General features: G+C 33.1%; 1 protein-coding gene and 1 long non-coding RNA gene across 2 annotated transcripts in view; one reads left to right on the forward strand and one right to left on the reverse strand.

Annotated features, from left to right (window-relative positions):
- Positions 1-18,436, forward strand: part of LOC143054827 (uncharacterized) — a 96,180-nt gene that overhangs the window by 46,937 nt on the left and 30,807 nt on the right. The window contains exons 7-10 of the mRNA XM_076227878.1: positions 2,087-2,193; positions 4,206-4,659; positions 6,827-7,602; positions 11,782-11,812. Coding sequence (XP_076083993.1) covers positions 2,087-2,193; positions 4,206-4,659; positions 6,827-7,602; positions 11,782-11,812 — 1,368 coding nt within the window. The remainder of the gene's footprint in view (positions 1-2,086; positions 2,194-4,205; positions 4,660-6,826; positions 7,603-11,781; positions 11,813-18,436) is intronic.
- LOC143053789 (uncharacterized) lies at positions 9,855-10,799 on the reverse strand. The gene is made up of 2 exons (XR_012971451.1): positions 10,542-10,799; positions 9,855-10,190 (listed from the first exon to the last, which is right to left on the reverse strand). It is a non-coding gene; the product is annotated as an uncharacterized LOC143053789 (long non-coding RNA).

Raw genomic sequence — 18,436 nt, forward strand, 5'->3', positions numbered from 1 at the left:
CTACAGAAAAGAAGATTATCTCAGACAATATGTGCAAAATGTGTTGTATAAATGACCCTTGTCTAACGCCCTGTTTGGATGAAGTCAAAAGTGGGGTTCTTGGTACATAAAATTTGAAGTCCACAATAAAGACCTCACTAAATTTGTATCAAAAGCACTTTACAATGTCTATTGTACCTGTTCCATTTCACATAATATCTTTCTTTTCTTCTGTAGGATAGCAAGTGTTTTAAATATAAGCCTGTTCAGAGACTAAAACTGCATTCAAGTTTTTCACTAAAAAGGCAAAAATCTTTGTATCAGACCATACTGTCTGCAAGAAAAGTTAATTGCAAGAGCCTTTTTGTGCTCATATTTGTTGTATCATGTCACATGAGTATAGAAATGATAAAAAAGACACACTTTTTTTTATTTCTTATAGCCTCAATATGCATTTTTTAATGTAAATATGTGGCACGGCCTAAATTGACCATTATTTTTTTCCAGTCTTACTTGGCTTAAGACCCTTTTAAACTAATATGATATGTTATTTGTAACTTTTCTTTCCATTTAAAGTACATTCAATACATATTTTTAAGGATTATTTATAACCAAAAAGCTTCACAAATTTAAAATTGCTGGAAAATATTACATCTTCATGTAAGGCCCCCTTTCATTGAAAAACCTCAATTTTTAGGCCCAGGCTGATAAAATTTTGACTTTTGAATAATTATGCTAAGTCTGATAAACCAAATGAGTACTCTATGGCTTTTAGTACATAATAAATGATATATTAAGGCATTTAAAAAATAGTTTTTTGCAATATTTTAATTTTTAAAGCCCAAAATGTTGATAGTTGAAATTTTTCAATTTTAATGTCAAAATTTAACACGCAAAGATAGGTATAGAATTTAACATATTGTCTATAATATATATCCTATTGTTATGAAACTTTGCAAGCAGTGTTATAATTTATCAAGCTTTAGTCATACCAAGTTTTTTTTAAAGATTTGTCAACTCTTTCTATCTTATTAGGTCCGAGACCACAATTGTCGTCCCTTAATTTTCGTTGTTCACGAATATAGTCCCTAGTGTTAACAGTGGGTTACTTGCCATTAATTTTTATACCCCTTCCAAATTTATTTCTCCATGTTTAATGCCTCAAATTGTAAGTAGGGGGGTGAAATTACACTGTAAAAAAATTTGGGTCCAGAATTTTACAGGAAAGTAGTGATTTGGTCCAGCTGAAAAAGGTTAAAAATTAGGACTTCGGAAGCTGTCAAAAGATTTCAAGACACCCTAAACACAAAATTGTCCATATTTTGAGTTAGAGCCGATGAAGTTTTCTATAATTTTGATATAATTTGTCTCAAAAGTAGTACAACACACTGTAAAAGTTTCATTGAGAAAGCGCAGGTGTAATTTTTTTAATTTTTATCTATGTTCTAAAAGAAATGCACGAAGAATTAAGTGTGGTCTCGGACCAGTAGCTCGCAGTTTCACTTGTGTTGGAACGTGATATTTGGAAGCTATTAAACCAAGAGTTCCAAATGGTGAAGTTGAAATCATCCCTTCGTAAATTTTACGGACGCCATCACGAGTTGGTTGACCGTTATGGAATAACCGTTTCACAAATGATATCGGATATGTTCCTTACGTCGTAACTACAATCCCCACCCCTTTCATGAATGTGACCTACCGAATTAGACTATTTACCGGATTTGTTATCCCATAAGCAACAGGACGGGTGCCACATGTGGAGCAGGATCTGCTTACCCTTCCGCAGCACCTGAGATCACACCTAGTTTTTTGGTGGGGTTCGTGTTGTTTATTCTTTAGTTTTCTATGTTGTGTCGTGTGTGCTCTTGTTTGTTTGTCCTTTTCATTTTTAGCCATGGCGTTGTCAGTTTGTTTTAGATTTATGAGTTTGACTGTCCCTTTGGTATCTTTCGTCCCTCTTTTGTATTCTTTTATTGAACTTCTATATTTTGATTGCCACCTTTTTTCAAAACTATGCACATGTTACAAGTAATTAAAATTAACGTTATTATATAACAGGTATACAACTTATATCACATATTGTAATTTAGTTTTATTCTACTTTCAGTCTTCTTACTGCACTGGGTAAACTCAATCCTGACCTATTGTAAAGTGGTGTATGCTGGCATCCCTAAGATCTTGTTTGTTGCCACACATAAGGACAAGATACCAGTGGTAAGTGACAAATATATACATAGGTCTTTTTTAAAGGGCAATCCATAGACCTTGTTTGTTACTATCCATTGACACAAGGCACCAGTGGTAAGTGAATAATATATGAATAGGACTTGTATACATGCATTCCAAAGATAATTTGTGTTGCCACCCGTAATTAAAAGACACCAGTGACAAGTGAAAAAAGATAAAACTTGTATACAGGCATTCCCTAGATCTTTTTTGTTGCCACCCATAATTACAAGATGCCAGTGGCAAGTGAAAAAAGATATAAATAGAACTTGAGGCTTAAATTAAAATATTGTTTGTTTGCCCTTTACCGACCGACCCTATCAATTCGTTCCGCCTGAAAATCTTTTATTTGTATTTACCAGCAAGATTTTATTTTATTTTTTTTTTTCGTTCCTACCAAAAATCTTATATTTGTATTTCCCGCTCAACACTTTTTTACCGGAATCCTCGGGTTTTATCTTTACGTATAAGGTCCAGTCCGTTTGGTATCACCTGAGCGTTTGACATGAACACTTGCATTTGAAGTTTCAAAGCATTTGTTTGAAATCGATGTTGAACGCTTTCTGAAATCATGATATGAAGTACGTCTCTGTACCTTTAAACTTAAAGAGCAGGGTTCATTTACAAAAAAGTTCGTTTGATACAAAAGTATTAACGTGTGTACAAACTAATTTGTAAACGGACGTTGTATTCTATGTAGGGATGGCCTTTTGTGATCCGCATATCAGAATGATTATGTTAACGATGCCGCTAAATTATTTATATCTGACATGAACCAAAAGTGACAAAACCCTGTAAAGTGGAGAATATCTGGCAGTAAAATCGCCAAGTTTTCCATACAGATCATTTATAAATGTGATGCAAAATACGTGACAATTGAGTTTAAGTCTTATAGCATTTTTATTGGAAAAAAAGGCACACACGAAATTTGTAACACTCTAGGGACATTTTCTACTAGTAATATATGTCTGCCCGGACATTATCTTACCAGTACAAAGTTATCTCTTATATATTTTTTTTTTCAAAACTAATAGTCCCAGTGTAAAACTTATTTGCAAAAACAAAATGGACAAAAAAATGACATTATGCAGATTTTGTATCTATAAAATAAAATATTTTACCTACCTGCCTACCTGCCTACCCATGACAAATAATATACCGAGCCAAGTTATTTTTTTGGGGAAAAAAATAAAATATTTTACCTACCTACCTACCCTGTTTCAAAACATAGGGTCGGAAAAGGGCAAACAAACAATATTTTAATTTAGGCCTGAATACAGGCATTCCTAAGATCTTGTGTGTTACCACCCATTAAAACAAGGTACCAGTGAATAGTGAAAAAGATATAAATAGGTCTTGTATATATACATTCCTAGGATCTTGTGTGTTACCACCCATTAGACAAGATACCAGTGGTAAGTGAAAAAACATATAAATAGGTCTTTTATACAAAGCATTCCTTAAGAGATCTAGATAATTATCACTGGTATATAACGTAATAGGTCAAAAGGGTTGGTAGACGTCTTTACATTTGGCCATAATTCCATTTTTCCATGATATTTCGATTTGGTATTAAACTTCATGTAAGTGATCTCCTTTGAATTTTAACCAGTGGCGGATTCAGAACTTTGTATATGGGTCCCACCGTCTACCATAAGAAGGGGCTGCTTTGGTTACCAAATACAAAGTAATCTGTGTTCATTAGAACGATGGTAACATATAGGTCATGCTAAAAATAGCAGCTTAGTATTTATGTATGTAGTCATTGTAAGTTGTATGCCGTCTCAAAATGTACTTACTGCATTTGGATACGAAATTTGTTGTGCCATTCCATGCAAATATTATGTCGTAATTTTTAAGTCCAGTTTATTTATGTCTAGTCTTTGTAAGTTATATATGATGTCTTAGAATGTACTTACTGCAGTGAGATAACGGTTATAGTGTGCCATTCCATGCAATGATGATTTCTTCATTGTAACTCTAATTTATTTTGTTGGCAGGAGGATGTAGAAACCAGACGTGCCCTATTGTACAGCGAAGTAGACGAATTATTTAGGGGCCATGAAGGAAGAAATCATCTTGTCCTTGACAAACAAATATTTGTCAATGCAACTGATAAAGCTGACCAAGAAATTGAAGACCTGAAGAAAGCTATAACAGAGCTAACTTTCGACCATCCATGTTGGGGGGAGAGGATGCCAAACGCTTGGGTCCCCCTTGAACTGGAAATAGCTGAGTTGGTTGCTGCAGGAAAACAAATCCTGTCATTGGAAGAAGTTGAAGAGTTAAATGCAATCGGCACAGTATCAGTTTTGGATTTAGAACAACTTCATGACTTCCTTAATTTCCAGCACTCGCTAGGGAAAATCGTCTACTTTGATACCCAGCAGCTCAGAGAGTATGTCATAATCAACCCCCTTCTCATGGTTGAAGTTATGAGGTCCTTTGTGACAGGTATTTATGTTAATACTTATTATGGAGATTATGAGATCCGTTGGTTCAAAAATATGTCAATTCTTATAATGGAGATTATGAGATCCTTTATGACAGGTATTTATATCAATACTTACTATGGAGGTTATAAGGTCCTTTGTGACAGGTATTTATGTCAATTCTTTTCATGGAGGTTATAATGTCCTTTGAAACAGGTTTATATATAAATAATTATTATGGAGGTTATGAGATCCTTTGTGGCAGGTATTCATGTCAATCCTTATTATGGAAGTTATAAGATTCTTTGACAGGTATTTTTATAAATACTTATTATGGAGGTTATGAGATCCTTTGTGACAGGTATTTATGTCACTACTTAGTATGCAGGTTATGAGATCCATTGTGACAGGTATCTATGTCAATACTTATTATGGAGGTTATGAGATCCTTTTTGACAGGTATTTATGTCAATACTTATTATGGAGGTTATGAGATCCTTTGTAACAGGTATGTATATCAATTCTTATTATGGAGGTTTTCAGATCCTTTGTAATAGGTATTTATATCAATACTTATTATGGAGGTTAAGAGGTCCTTTTTGACAGGTATTTATGTCAATACTTATTATGGAGGTTATGAAATCATTTGTGACAGGTATTTATATCAATGATTATTATGGAGGTTATGAGGTCCTTTGTGACAGGTATTTATTAGTCTTGTATTATTTAAATTTTAGTTTCTTGTGTACAATTTGGAAATTAGTATGGCGTTCATTATCACTGGACTAGTATATATTTGTTTAGGGGCCAGCTGAAGGACGCCTCCGGGTGCGGGAATTTCTCGCTACATTGAAGACCTGTTGGTGACCTTCTGCTGTTGTTTTTTATTTGGGCGGGTTGTTGTCTCTTTGACACATTCCCCATTTCCATTCTCAATTTTATTTATGTCAATACTTGATATGGAGTTTATGAGGTACTTTGTGACAGGTGTTTATGTCAATACTTATTATGGAGGTTATGAGATCCTTTGTGAGAGGTATTTATGTCAATTCTTTTCCCTTCCAAACTATACATTAAGTATAGACGTTTTAAAAATATTGGCGAATCAGAATATAATTCTGTTGTTGGTGCCCATCAGATTAGACCTTGTTATTTCAGGGGAAAATGCAAATATAAATTGATATCTCCTAAAACATGTAAAATCATTTATTTTTAAAAAATAAAATAAAAGAAGATTATACCATGTCAGTCCTGATATTTATTGTCTCTAGCATGAACCATTCTGGGGTATCTAGAAATACCCGGCTTCGGTCCGTCCTTCTTGTCTTATTAGCGCTTTCATATGTACATTTTTTTAAAGATTTTTTATTAAACTTAAATGTCTCGGACAGGTTTGAAAAACAGTGCTGATGAATTATTTTGAAATGAGTTATACCCCTTGATAATACTAAATATACGGTAAATTTCATTGTAAGCTCCCATCTGTATATCCTGCCTGGTTTTTATTAAACTCGTAGCATAGGTCTTCATCAGCCATGTCTTGACAAGTTCAAAAATCAGTGCCGATTGATTATTTTCAAATTATAAGAATTCAGAAAATGATCTGTCTTCAACAATATTGTATCCTGTATTCTCTTATTTGGACGAATACAGCTATCAACACATATTTAGACACTCCTGTGATTGAAAAGTAATAAAACAATTTGAACATCTTTATACGTTTCTGTTGGAGAAATACAAGTTCCTGATAAACTATTGTAAACCAATCAATTTTGTTATCACTTAAATGTAAAAGCTTAAAAACAAATTTTAAAACATCTTTCTCAAGTGTAAACATGGTAAAGGAGCACATTAGCCATAACTAATTTCAACTTATAGCTGAATTTATGTAATTTAAAAAAAAAAGTAGTGTGAATAAAACAATTAGAGGGCATTGCTTTTGGTAGATTTATATTGTCAGTAACTGTAGATCACAAATAAATATACGGTCAATGCAATTTGACTGCCTAAATTGTGTAAATTAGTAATTTGATAGGTCATGTGCTTAAACTACTTTTGTGGACAGCATGCAGGCAATCGTATTATATGTAAGTCCATGTATCACTTGAAACAATTAGTAATGAAAATGGAAAAAGAATAATTCATGTTTTCTCAGAAAGTGTTTTACCTCTGTATATTATATTTTTCAGACAAATTATTTTGGCCAAAGATGAGAAAAATGCAGGAAATATTCAGAAGAATGTCAGATAGTGGGATGATATGCAGAGAAGACATGTACAACATTTGGGAACAAAAGGACTTCCAGGCAATTATACCATACAAAGAGTTTATATTCAACATCCTCATCCATTTAGACATACTGGCAGAGCAACGTAGATATGATACAGCTACAGGAAGTCGGTTACCAGTAGATAACTTCTTTGTTCCCTGTATGGTCAAAGAACGAAATACCACCAGCTTCATGGACAAAGAATGTACACCAGAGAGAGCAATATGTTTAGCATTTGTTTTTAAAGGGACTGTCATACCACCAGCTTTGCCCAATCGTCTGATCAGTGCATGTCTGAGCATGTGGACTTTGAAGCAGTATGAAGGGAGAAAACTCCTCTTTTCAGGATTCATTGTAGTATCATTTGACAAGGCACATGATATTGTAGTATGTGTTGAAGGCAACAAGATTATTCTATATGTAGTCCATAAAACCTCTGCTGGACTTATAGTACCAGATATTGCCACTGGAGTAAAGGAATGCTTGGTTACAACAATGGTGAGAATTTCAGATTTTTATCAGTCCACAATCAATGTCAAACGCAGTCCACAATTACCTTTCCATCTTGATTATTCATGCTCCAAGTTGAAATGCTTCATCAGTGAAGAGGAAGCTTTGCAGACCAATGAATGGGTTTGTGACAAACATAAACTAACACACAGAGCCGGAGACTGGCTGGTTTGGAACCAAGATAAGGTATGTGAATTAAGGTGACATTAGTTTACCTATTTTCATATCTCGTAAATGCAAGTTTTGCCTATTATTCAGAACCTGCTATAAGTAGAGAAAATCTGGCACAAGCAAAAAGTTCAGAATGTTGACCTCTACCTATTGTTCTTCTCGTTAGGACTGTCAAAAAACTTTTTATAGGAGTTATTGCTTTAAAAGATGAATCTTATCATTTATAAAAATGTTTGCCTTTTATCTTGAAAATTATAATAAATAGACAGTAACTTAAAATATCAACAAGAGAAGATCTACTATTAAGTCTATATGATATCTTCAGTTGACTCCCTATTAGTGTTATTGACCTATAATAACGATTTTTAACAATTGTTTTGCATGTTAGCCCAATTTCTTAAAAGGTATATTAGATAAATAGAAACAGTAGATAGCAAAAATGATCAGCAAGACAAGACCTTCAAATAAGCTTATAAATGACCAAAATCTTAAGTCGAATCATTTTTGGAGTTATAGCCTTTTTTTCTCAATTTTTGCTTTATATCTTGAATAGGGTAATAGATAGATATAAACTTTAAATGTTAATAGAATAACTGATCACCAAGACAAGATCACGAATAAGCAAAAATGGCATTTATAAGTCTGAGGATGCCTTGTTTTATGCATTTTGATGATAATGTTTTACATTTTTTGGCATTTTTTGCCTCTTATGATTATCTTGAAAACTATGATATATAAATAAGAACTTTTAAAAAATAAATCATCAGCAGAATAAGATCCACAAAGTTGTCAAATTGTCAGTAGTCTCTTAATAGAGTTATTCCTCTTTCATGATGACTTATCCTAAAAAGGGGTTTTTATTTTCTGGTTTAAATGCCTTGGAAATCAGTTTTTTTTTCCGTTTTACTTCTTTAATAGCAAAGGTCAAAGTTAAGCTTATTGAAATACTATATTTGATATCATATCCCAAACATATATATGACATCTTGCCAAAAAAAAAAAAAAAACAGCACAAAAAATAAATTTGGCGGGAAAAAATATCAGAACAAAATTAAAATGACATTCTGCAGAAAGTGTAAAAACCTAATTACATGTAACAGTTTTTAATCATTTTCTAAAGAAGTGAGGCCAAAATTAAAAATATGTTTGTTTCCCCTCCCCCCACCCGGGTCAAAAATAAGCCCCCTGGTCAAAAAATTATTTTCCACAAAAAAATCAAAATTATTTTTTTCCTGAAAATAATTTGTTTCCATTTTTGGAAAGCTTGAAAGCAGAAGGATTGATAATCTAAATAAATACACTCAAATTGAGCACAAACAACTGATAAGTGGCCTGGACTGGACAAGTCAAACCATTCATGTGACCATGCTATGACAATCACATCCAGTTAAAAAAAAAAAAAAAAAAAAAAAGAACCTGCCTTCCTGGTCTGTTTACAAAGGGTAGACCTGGGGGAGGGGAAACAGACATTCTTTTAAATGTGGCCTGAACACATTTATAAAAAGAGGAAAAAATAGTTAGTTTTATAATTAATATGTTTTAAAATTTGGCACCACATGAATGAGTCTTTGTTTGTGTTCGTGCTGTTTTAAAAACAAACAGTAAGGACTGCGAAACAGGAAATGAGAATCTGTGTTTTTGTCGAGCCTGCAACTTTTGTTGCAGAAAGCTCGACATAGGGATAGTGATCTGGCGGCGACATCGTTAGCTAACTTCTTAAAAGGTTTATATTTTAGAAGGTGAAAGACCTGGATGCTTCATACTTTATATATAGATGCCTCATGTTATGAAGTTCCCGTCAGTCACATGTCCAATGTCCTTGACCTCATTTTCATGGTTCAGTGACCACTTGAAAAAAAAGTTCAGAATTTTTGTAATGTTGAATTCTCTCTTATTATAAGTAATAGGATAACTATATTTGGTATTTGCGTACCTTGCAAGATCCTCATGCCTGTCAGACAGTTTTCACTTGACCTCGACCTCATTTCATGGATCAGTGAACAAGGTTAAGTCATGCATGTCAACTTCTGACAATGGGAAATCATGTCATGACATGACATGACATGTCTAAAAGCGTGTGAAAATGCGTGACGTAGATGCGGACTTTTTAATATGAATGTGGTAATGTTCATAATTTCACATACAAATTTGTTAATATACAAAAAACAATATATAATCTACTGTGAACTTTATTGTATTAAACAGTGGTCTGTTATGTTGTTTTTAAAGCACCACCACTAGGCACATATTCAAAACAACTGCCAGTATCAAGTTTAGTTACATTTATTTGATAACAGCATACAAAAATGTACAATATAAATGTAACATAGTCAAGTTCTGATCAGAATTCAGTGTCAATATTTCTTTATAATTGAAAATGCTCTCCCACAGTAGGAATTGATATTTGAAAGAATGTCATTATGTTGTTTTTTTGGCAATGTAAAATGTCATCTATTATCTCTGCCATTGCTCCCATTGCTATTGCCTGGTCAAAACTGGGTAGTTCATCAGAAGATAGCTGGTAGGTACTATGAGAGCTGATCCAACAGTTCTGTGATATTTTCATCCCCATGGCCTGTAGAATCTGTTGGCTATATTTGAAACTGAAATTAAAAAAGAAAAATGTTTTATAAATTTTATTTCCATTAATAAACATGTTAAATGGTTATTCAACTAGCTACATTGTATTTCTCCTCTCACATGTATTGTTTTTGATCATTGCAACAAAGAATGCACAATACGTTACTTGTCACTCGATCATTAAAGCTCGAACTCCAAAATATAATTTATAAACATTGAAATTATCTTGGTACGTACACATCGTTTTGAATTAACAATCGGCGCTTTAGACGACGGTACAGGCCTGAAAGCGACCTCTTTCTATGCACATTTCCCCTATAAAGTGAATTGAAAGAAAGTAACAAAATCGTTAAAACTAATCACAAACTACTTACCTTTTACTGTTTGTCCATATAGAAAAATAAACAATTGGGCAGCCAAACAATTACTTCGAGTTTTTCGGTATTTATCGCCGAATAAGGAAAAAAAACGAGAATAGCGATATCACTAACGACCACAAAGTGAAAAGAACGAAAATGCGTGTAATTGCGTGTAAAGTGTTGAAAAGCGTGTACACGCCATGTGACAAAATCCTCGCGTGTAAACCGTTGAAAAAGCGTGTATTACACGCGAATATCATGTCACTTGACATGTATGGGTTAAGTTTTGGTGGTCAAGTCCATATCTCAGATACTATAAGCAATAGGGCTAGTATATTTGGTGTATGGAAGGACTGGAAGGTAACATGTCCAACTTGCAGGTGTCAACTGGCCTTGACCTCATTTGCATGGTTCAGTGGTTATAGTTAAGTTTTTGTGTTTTGGTCTGTTTTTCTCATACTTTATGCAATAGGTCTACTATATTTGTTGTATGGAATGATTGTAAGGTGTACATGTCTAGTGGGCAGATGTCATCTGACCTTGACCTCATTTTCATGGTTCAGTGGTCAAAGTTGAGTTTTTAAGTTTTGGTCTTTTTATCTAATATTATATGCCAAAGGTCAACTATATTTGGTGTATGGAAATATATTATGATCTATATGTCAGTCCCGCAGGTTTTATTTGACCATGACCTCAATTGCACGGTTCATTGCACAGTGTTAAGTTTTTGTGTTTTGGTCTATTTTTCTTAAACTATAAGTAATAGGTCAACTATATTTGTTGTGTGTAAGCTTTGTTAGCTGTACATGTCTGCCTGGCATGGTTCATCTGATCTTGACCTCATTTTCATGGTTCATTGGTCTTTGTTTAGATTATCTTGGTTAATGTTAAGTTTATGTGACAGTTGTAATAAAGCTTTATACTTAGGACTATCAACATAATATCAATGATTAGTTAAGAAGGCGAGACATTTCAGTGTGTGCACTCTTGTTGAATTATATGTTGTAATCATAGATGGTTTAGCTGCTCTATTCATGCTCTGGTTGTTTCTTGTTGCTTGATGTTCTTAAGGATGTTTGCTGGTCATGTTTTTGGTGGATTGCTGTATTTCTGTTTTGCTTTTTTTTTGTTTTCCATGGTAAAGTAGGTCTTTTTTTCAGCTTATGGTTTTACTTTTACTCTTTGTATATTTAAAGTATGAAAATATAATACGACTGTGTCATGTAATTATCTGTATATATTTATTTTTCTACAGAAGAAAGATCATTGTGATCAGAATTGTTCAGGTAAGATTTATGTAGCTGTGAGATTAATGTTCACCAATTCGACTCAAAATCTCGTATTGTATTAATACATGTAACATATTCAAACTTCCTGTACTTAGAAGTTCCCAGTTCAGCTTGGAAATTCCAAATGAAATATTCCAAAATTTATAAATGGAAGTTATAAATTGCTTTCCCAATTACAAAACAATCGTATAAAGAAACAATTTGCAATGCTGAAATCTTATAATGTATCAACATTTCAAGTTAATTTTAGACTAGATACCATCTAATTAACCATTGGGATGATCTCCGATGAGTTTCGTAGGGCATAATGTCCTCATGTAAACTATATATAGATGAAAATATGCAACACTTTATCAAATTGTAGAATAATGATTTTACTAGGTCTATTTGATTTCATGTTCAGATAACAATAATATATAAATCATCGAAAATATCTGTAATTAAATGATTTCATATGAAAAGAATCAGTCAACAAAAGGGTTCTTTAAATTCAGGTAGCTGCCTAGTTTAACCTATTAATGTATCATTTCCAGAATTTTATAAATGAAATATATGCTAAGATATTCAAGTTACAAAATGATTTTATACTTGTCAAGAAAATTACATAACTTGTGCAAGGTGCAGGAATCTGATATTTGTTCTAAAAATGTCAATGATGTCATTGTTAAAGTAATAAACAGGATTTCTGAAGTAAAATCAGTTATTAATTTGGTGATGTACGGCGGACGGGCGGGCGGCTGCCAAACAGTGTCTCTTCAATAACATCAAATTTAAATGTTGTGTCCGGCAACTATATGCGCGTCTGGCGTACTTAATTATAATCCTGGTACCTTTGATAACTATTAAGGTCAAGTTCAATTTTTAACGATTTTAGCTCTTCTCGTTGTTGAGTTATCACCCTTTTTAATATCCAAAAGTGGTATTTATAATGTGATTGAGTTATTTCTCTTTGTTCAGAAATGGTTTATTATATACATAAAATTTTATTACACTAAGCTATGGAACGCCAACACTGTCTTGTTATGACCATTTTCTTTATATGATGTGCATTTACCTTTATATGATGTGCAATTGTCATTATATGATGTGCAAATATCCTTACATGATGTGCAAACACCCTTATATGATGTACAAACATCATTATTTGATGTGCAAACATCATTATATGATGTGCAAGCATCATTATATGATGTACAAACATCATTATATGATGTGCATGTATACTTATATGATGTGCATATATACTTATATGATGTGCTTATATACTTATATGATGTGCAAATATACTTATATGATGTGCATATGTACTTATATGATGTGCGAATGTACTTATATGATGTGCAAACATTCTTATACGATGTGCAAACGTACTTATATTATGTACAACGATCCTTATATGATGTGCAACTATACTTATGTCATGTGCAAATATACTTATATGATGTGTACATATCATTATATGATGTGCAGTTACCATTATATTATGTGCAAATATCTTTATATGATGTGGTTGTGTCATTATATTATGTGCTTGTAATCTTATATTATGTGGTTTGGTTTACTTCATTATATGATGTCGAAACGTCATTATATGATGTGCTTTCATCGTCCTTATGGTCAATGAACATGATTACGATTAGAATGATTACTGTCTACGTCATAACTGATTCCGATCTGCTTCTGTAAACTATAAACCCGGCTCAACTATGTGTCCATCGCTAGCGAGAGTGCAATTAATAGGAAAAATGAGACAATGCAATTTAACAAAATCAACGTTTTAAACAGTTCAGAGGGAGATAATTTAAAGATCAATTAATACAGGAGCTAATTGGAGAAATTTGCGGCTGTGGCGAAAATATGATAAAACAAATTTTGAGGCTCTTTATAGGTTGCTATTTGGGTTTAGCAAAAGCTACGTGTTGCAGGTCGTACTTTGACCTATGAGTGTTTACTCTTACAAATTATGACTTGGATGGAGAGTTTTCTCATTGGCTCTCATACCGCATCTTCTTATTTCTATTCATTGCAAAATTCATCATTGAACTCACAGTCAGTTTTAAAAATATTTCACAACAATAGCTATAGAATTATCTACTCATGCATAATATGGCGAGATGGTTTGTTTTATAAACTGGTAAGATGTAGAATATAATAATTACATTAGATGTATTATGATACTTTATTCTGATTGGCTAACTGCACATCACGTGTTATTCCGTAAGCAATTGTATTGCTCAATATAACTTTTCATTCATGATAACACGTGGTCCCACAATAAAGTGCACAGGTGAATTAAATAAAACAATAATAAAATTTGTATTTTCATGATAATTGCTAAAAAAATGTAATTATAAGTATTGAATGCTTCTTTTTGTAACTTCATAGGGTTGTAAAAGCGTTGACCGTGTGCACATTTTTAGTATGAAGCGCTTCCGCGTTTCATACAAAATGTACTTCGGTCAACGCTTTTACACCCCAATGAAGTTACAAAAAGAAGCATTCAATTCTTAAGTGTTACTCCTCCAAAACCATACAAAGTCGGATAGATTTGTGATATGACGTATACATGTAGTGTTTTGTACTTTCTTTATTTGTCTTTGAAACAATCTTTTTTTCCTCAGAAAAAGCCAAAATATCCAAATTCGGAGACTGCGTGCTTAATCCACGTACTGCCCGCGAAATGCAAAATGGTCAGGTTTGGTAATGTTCACATATTTGTATATACAGATTGTTTATTATCAACTTATTTCAATGGAGATTTTTTTTAACGTATTGAGAAAGGTGTGTGTAATTGTTCTCTTGTGTTTTTTTTAGGGGAGGGGGAGGGGGGGAGTCGTGAAAAGTTTATGTCTTTGGAATGATTGTTTTTTTCCCTATTTCACGTAAATAACTTGGAAAATAAATTAGAGGAATTCCCATCTTTCCTACGCCGTCCCCACCACCAATGATGAAAATGACAATAATTATAATTTACTTTTTTTTAAATCTGTTCTTATAATATAAAAAAAGAAGACGTGGTATGATTGCCAATGAGACAACTCTCCACAAGAGACCAAAATGACACAGAGATTATTACTTATAGGTAACCGTAAGGCCTTCAACAATGAGCAAAGCCCATACCGCATAGTCAGTACAAAAGGCCCTGAAATGACAATGTAAAACAATTCAAACGAGAAAACTATTTTGCTCAGAAAAGGTTTCCCTATAAATAAGTATCAAGATAAAAGGCAATAAAACAACAAAACTCATAAGAGCCAAAATTGCCCAAAATGGGACCTTAAAATTTACCATAAAATATATTCAGACACATTGCAGTATTTTTTTTTAATCTATTGTAAAATTAAATAAAATTGAGAAAGGAAATGGTGAATATGTCAAAGCGACAACCACCCGACCATAGAGCAAACAACAGCCGAAGGCAACCAATGGGTCTTCATGTTTTAAAGATAAACCTAAAATATTAAAAGTCAACGCCGTAAATCTTCACTTAGAAAAAATAAAACACAACTCTCTATATGTCAGAGACCACCAGGCCTCAGTAAACAAAAAATAAATATAGTATTTTTATTTTCATTCAGACACAAATCTAATTAAATTACAGCTATTGTGTGTCCAAGCTATGCTTACGCAGATCTGAAAACGCTCCATTTTATTTTCTGTTTAAAGACCACTGGGATTCTCGGTTTTGTCGGATTTATATACACCTTAAAAAATGTGAAGGCTGAATGTCATTGGCTTATGTAATATTTACTAGAACAGAAAGTATCAAAGGACTGAAGTACTGAACATCGGATGACCACAAGTTTTCGTTGATGGTAACACGCACTTGTCTATAAGAAAATCACATCACAATACCTGAAAGTGAGGTTAACTTACAGAGACATATTTTTTCTGAGACAAGTTCGTGCGTGGATGATGTACGGGCTCGTCTAGATATTCAACATGATATAGTCAGTATCAAAAACGAAACTACCTTTTACTCTATATATAACAGTTACATGTATACATAATTTTTATCCAAATGCTATAGCATTCTATTCTACTATTCTAATAATAGTGCAGTGCAAGTGCATGGTGAAAACACTTCTATAATAATTCGGATTTTCTAATAGTTTGGATTTATGTAGGCATTCATTTTTCCCGTATAAACGTTCTTGAGATGTTCTTCCGAATGCTTCAACACAATTGTCCTGTATGTGTGCCTAGATATAACTTACTTATAACTTAAAAATATATTTCTAACGACGCAACATTTTCATATAATTAATTTAGTATGTTCTAAAAAAAATAATTTTTATTAGTATTACTTGAAGCGACAATGAATGCTATTTTGCACTCGGTTATGTCTGCGTTTTTATACGATCGGTAACATGTACCAGTCAAAGTCGAAAGTCAAATCTCTGTTGCGACAATACATCGGAATGCCCTCACGGTCATCGTGATGTAAACATGAAGTGTGGACAGAAGGACGTGTGCTTCCTTGTTCCAGGACAAACACTATTGTTTTATTTTTTCTCTCATTTTCTCATATTTATCAGAATAATCTGTCCGGGTAAGGTGAAATGGATTTCTGTGAAGTAGCATGTTAAAAATCCGACTCAGGGTGTTGGTCTATTACAAAACAGGGTTAATATTCATTTCACATTAATATGTTCCCGTACGAATATGCACCTGTCCCAAGTCTGGAGCCTGTAATTCAGTGGGTTGTCGTCTGTTGACGTGTTAAATACCAGTTTTTGTTTTTCGTTCATTTTTTGTACATAAATTATGTCGTTAGTTTTCTCGTTTGAATTGTTTTACATTTGTCATCAAGGGGCCTTTTATAGCTGATTATGCGGTATGGGCTTTGCTCATTGTTGAAGGTCGTACGGTAACCTATAAAACTACAATAGATTAAAAAAAATGTGTCTGAATATATTTTATGGTAAATTTTAAGGTCCCATTTTGGGCAATTTTGGCTCTTATGAGTTTTGTTGTTTTATTGCCTTTTATCTTGATACTTATTTATAGGGAAACCTTTTCTGAGCAAAATAGTTTTCTCCTTTGAATTGTTTTACATTGTCATTTCGGGGCCTTTTGTACTGACTATGCGGTATGGGCTTTGCTCATTGTTGAAGGCCTTACGGTTACCTATAAGTAATAATCTCTGTGTCATTTTGGTCTCTTGTGGAGAGTTGTTTCATTGACAATCATACCACGTCTTCTCTTTTTATATTATAAGAACAGATTTAAAAATAAGTAAATTATAATTATTGTCATTTTCATCATTGGTGGTGGGGACGGCGTAGGAAAAATGGGAATTCCTCTAATTTATTTTCCAAGTTATTTACGTGAAATAGGGAAAAAAACAATCATTCCAAAGACATAAACTTTTCACGACTCCCCCCACCCCCTCCCCTAAAAAAACCACAAGAGAACAATTACACACCTTTCTCAATACGTTAAAAAAAAATCTCCATTGAAATAAGTTGAAAATAAACAATCTGTATATACAAATTTGTGAACATTACCAAACCTGACCATTTTGCATTTCGCGGGCAGTACGTGGATTAAGCATGCAGTCTCCGAATTTGGATATTTTGGCTTTTTCTGAGGAAAAAAAGATTGTTTCAAAGACAAATAAAGGAAGTGCAAAACACTACATGTATACGTCATATCACAAATCTATCCGACTTTGTATGGTTTTGGAGGAGTAACACTTAAGAATTGAATGCTTCTTTTTGTAACTTCATTGGGGTGTAAAAGCGTTGACCGAAGTACATTTTGTATGAAGCGCGGAAGCGCTTCATACTAAAAATGTGCACACGGTCAACGCTTTTACAACCCTATGAAGTTACAAAAAGAAGCATTCAATACTTATAATTACATTTTTTTAGCAATTATCATGAAAATACAAATTTTATTATTGTTTTATTTAATTCACCTGTGCACTTTATTGTGGGGCCACGTGTTAGTTATATTGAGCAATACAATTGCTTACGGAATAACACGTGATGTGCAGTTAGCCAATCAGAATAAAGTATCATAATGAAACATACATCTAATGTAATTATTACATTCTACATCTTACCATTTATATTATTCAATAACAGTTTATAAAACAAACCATCTCGCCATATTATGCATGAGTAGATAATTCTATAGCTATTGTTGTGAAATATTTTTAAAACTGACTGTGAGTTCAATGATGAATTTTGCAATGAATAGAAATAAGAAGATGCGGTATGAGAGCCAATGAGAAAACTCTCCATCCAAGTCATAATTTGTAAGAGTAAACACTCATAGGTCAAAGTACGACCTGCAACACGTAGCTTTTGCTAAACCCAAATAGCAACCTATAAAGAGCCTCAAAATTTGTTTTATCATATTTTCGCCACAGCCGCAAATTTCTCCAATTAGCTCCTGTATTAATTGATCTTTAAATTATCTCCCTCTGAACTGTTTAAAACGTTGATTTTGTTAAATTGCATTGTCTCATTATTCCTATTAATTGCACTCTCGCTAGCGATGGACACATATTTGAGCCGGGTTTATAGTTTACAGAAGCAGATCGGAATCAGTTATGACGTAGACAGTAATCATTCTAATCGTAATCATGTTCATTGACCATAAGGACGATGA

The sequence above is a fragment of the Mytilus galloprovincialis genome, chromosome 12 (assembly GCF_965363235.1).
Source record: "Mytilus galloprovincialis chromosome 12, xbMytGall1.hap1.1, whole genome shotgun sequence".
In the NCBI taxonomy this organism is placed as follows: domain Eukaryota; kingdom Metazoa; phylum Mollusca; class Bivalvia; order Mytilida; family Mytilidae; genus Mytilus; species Mytilus galloprovincialis.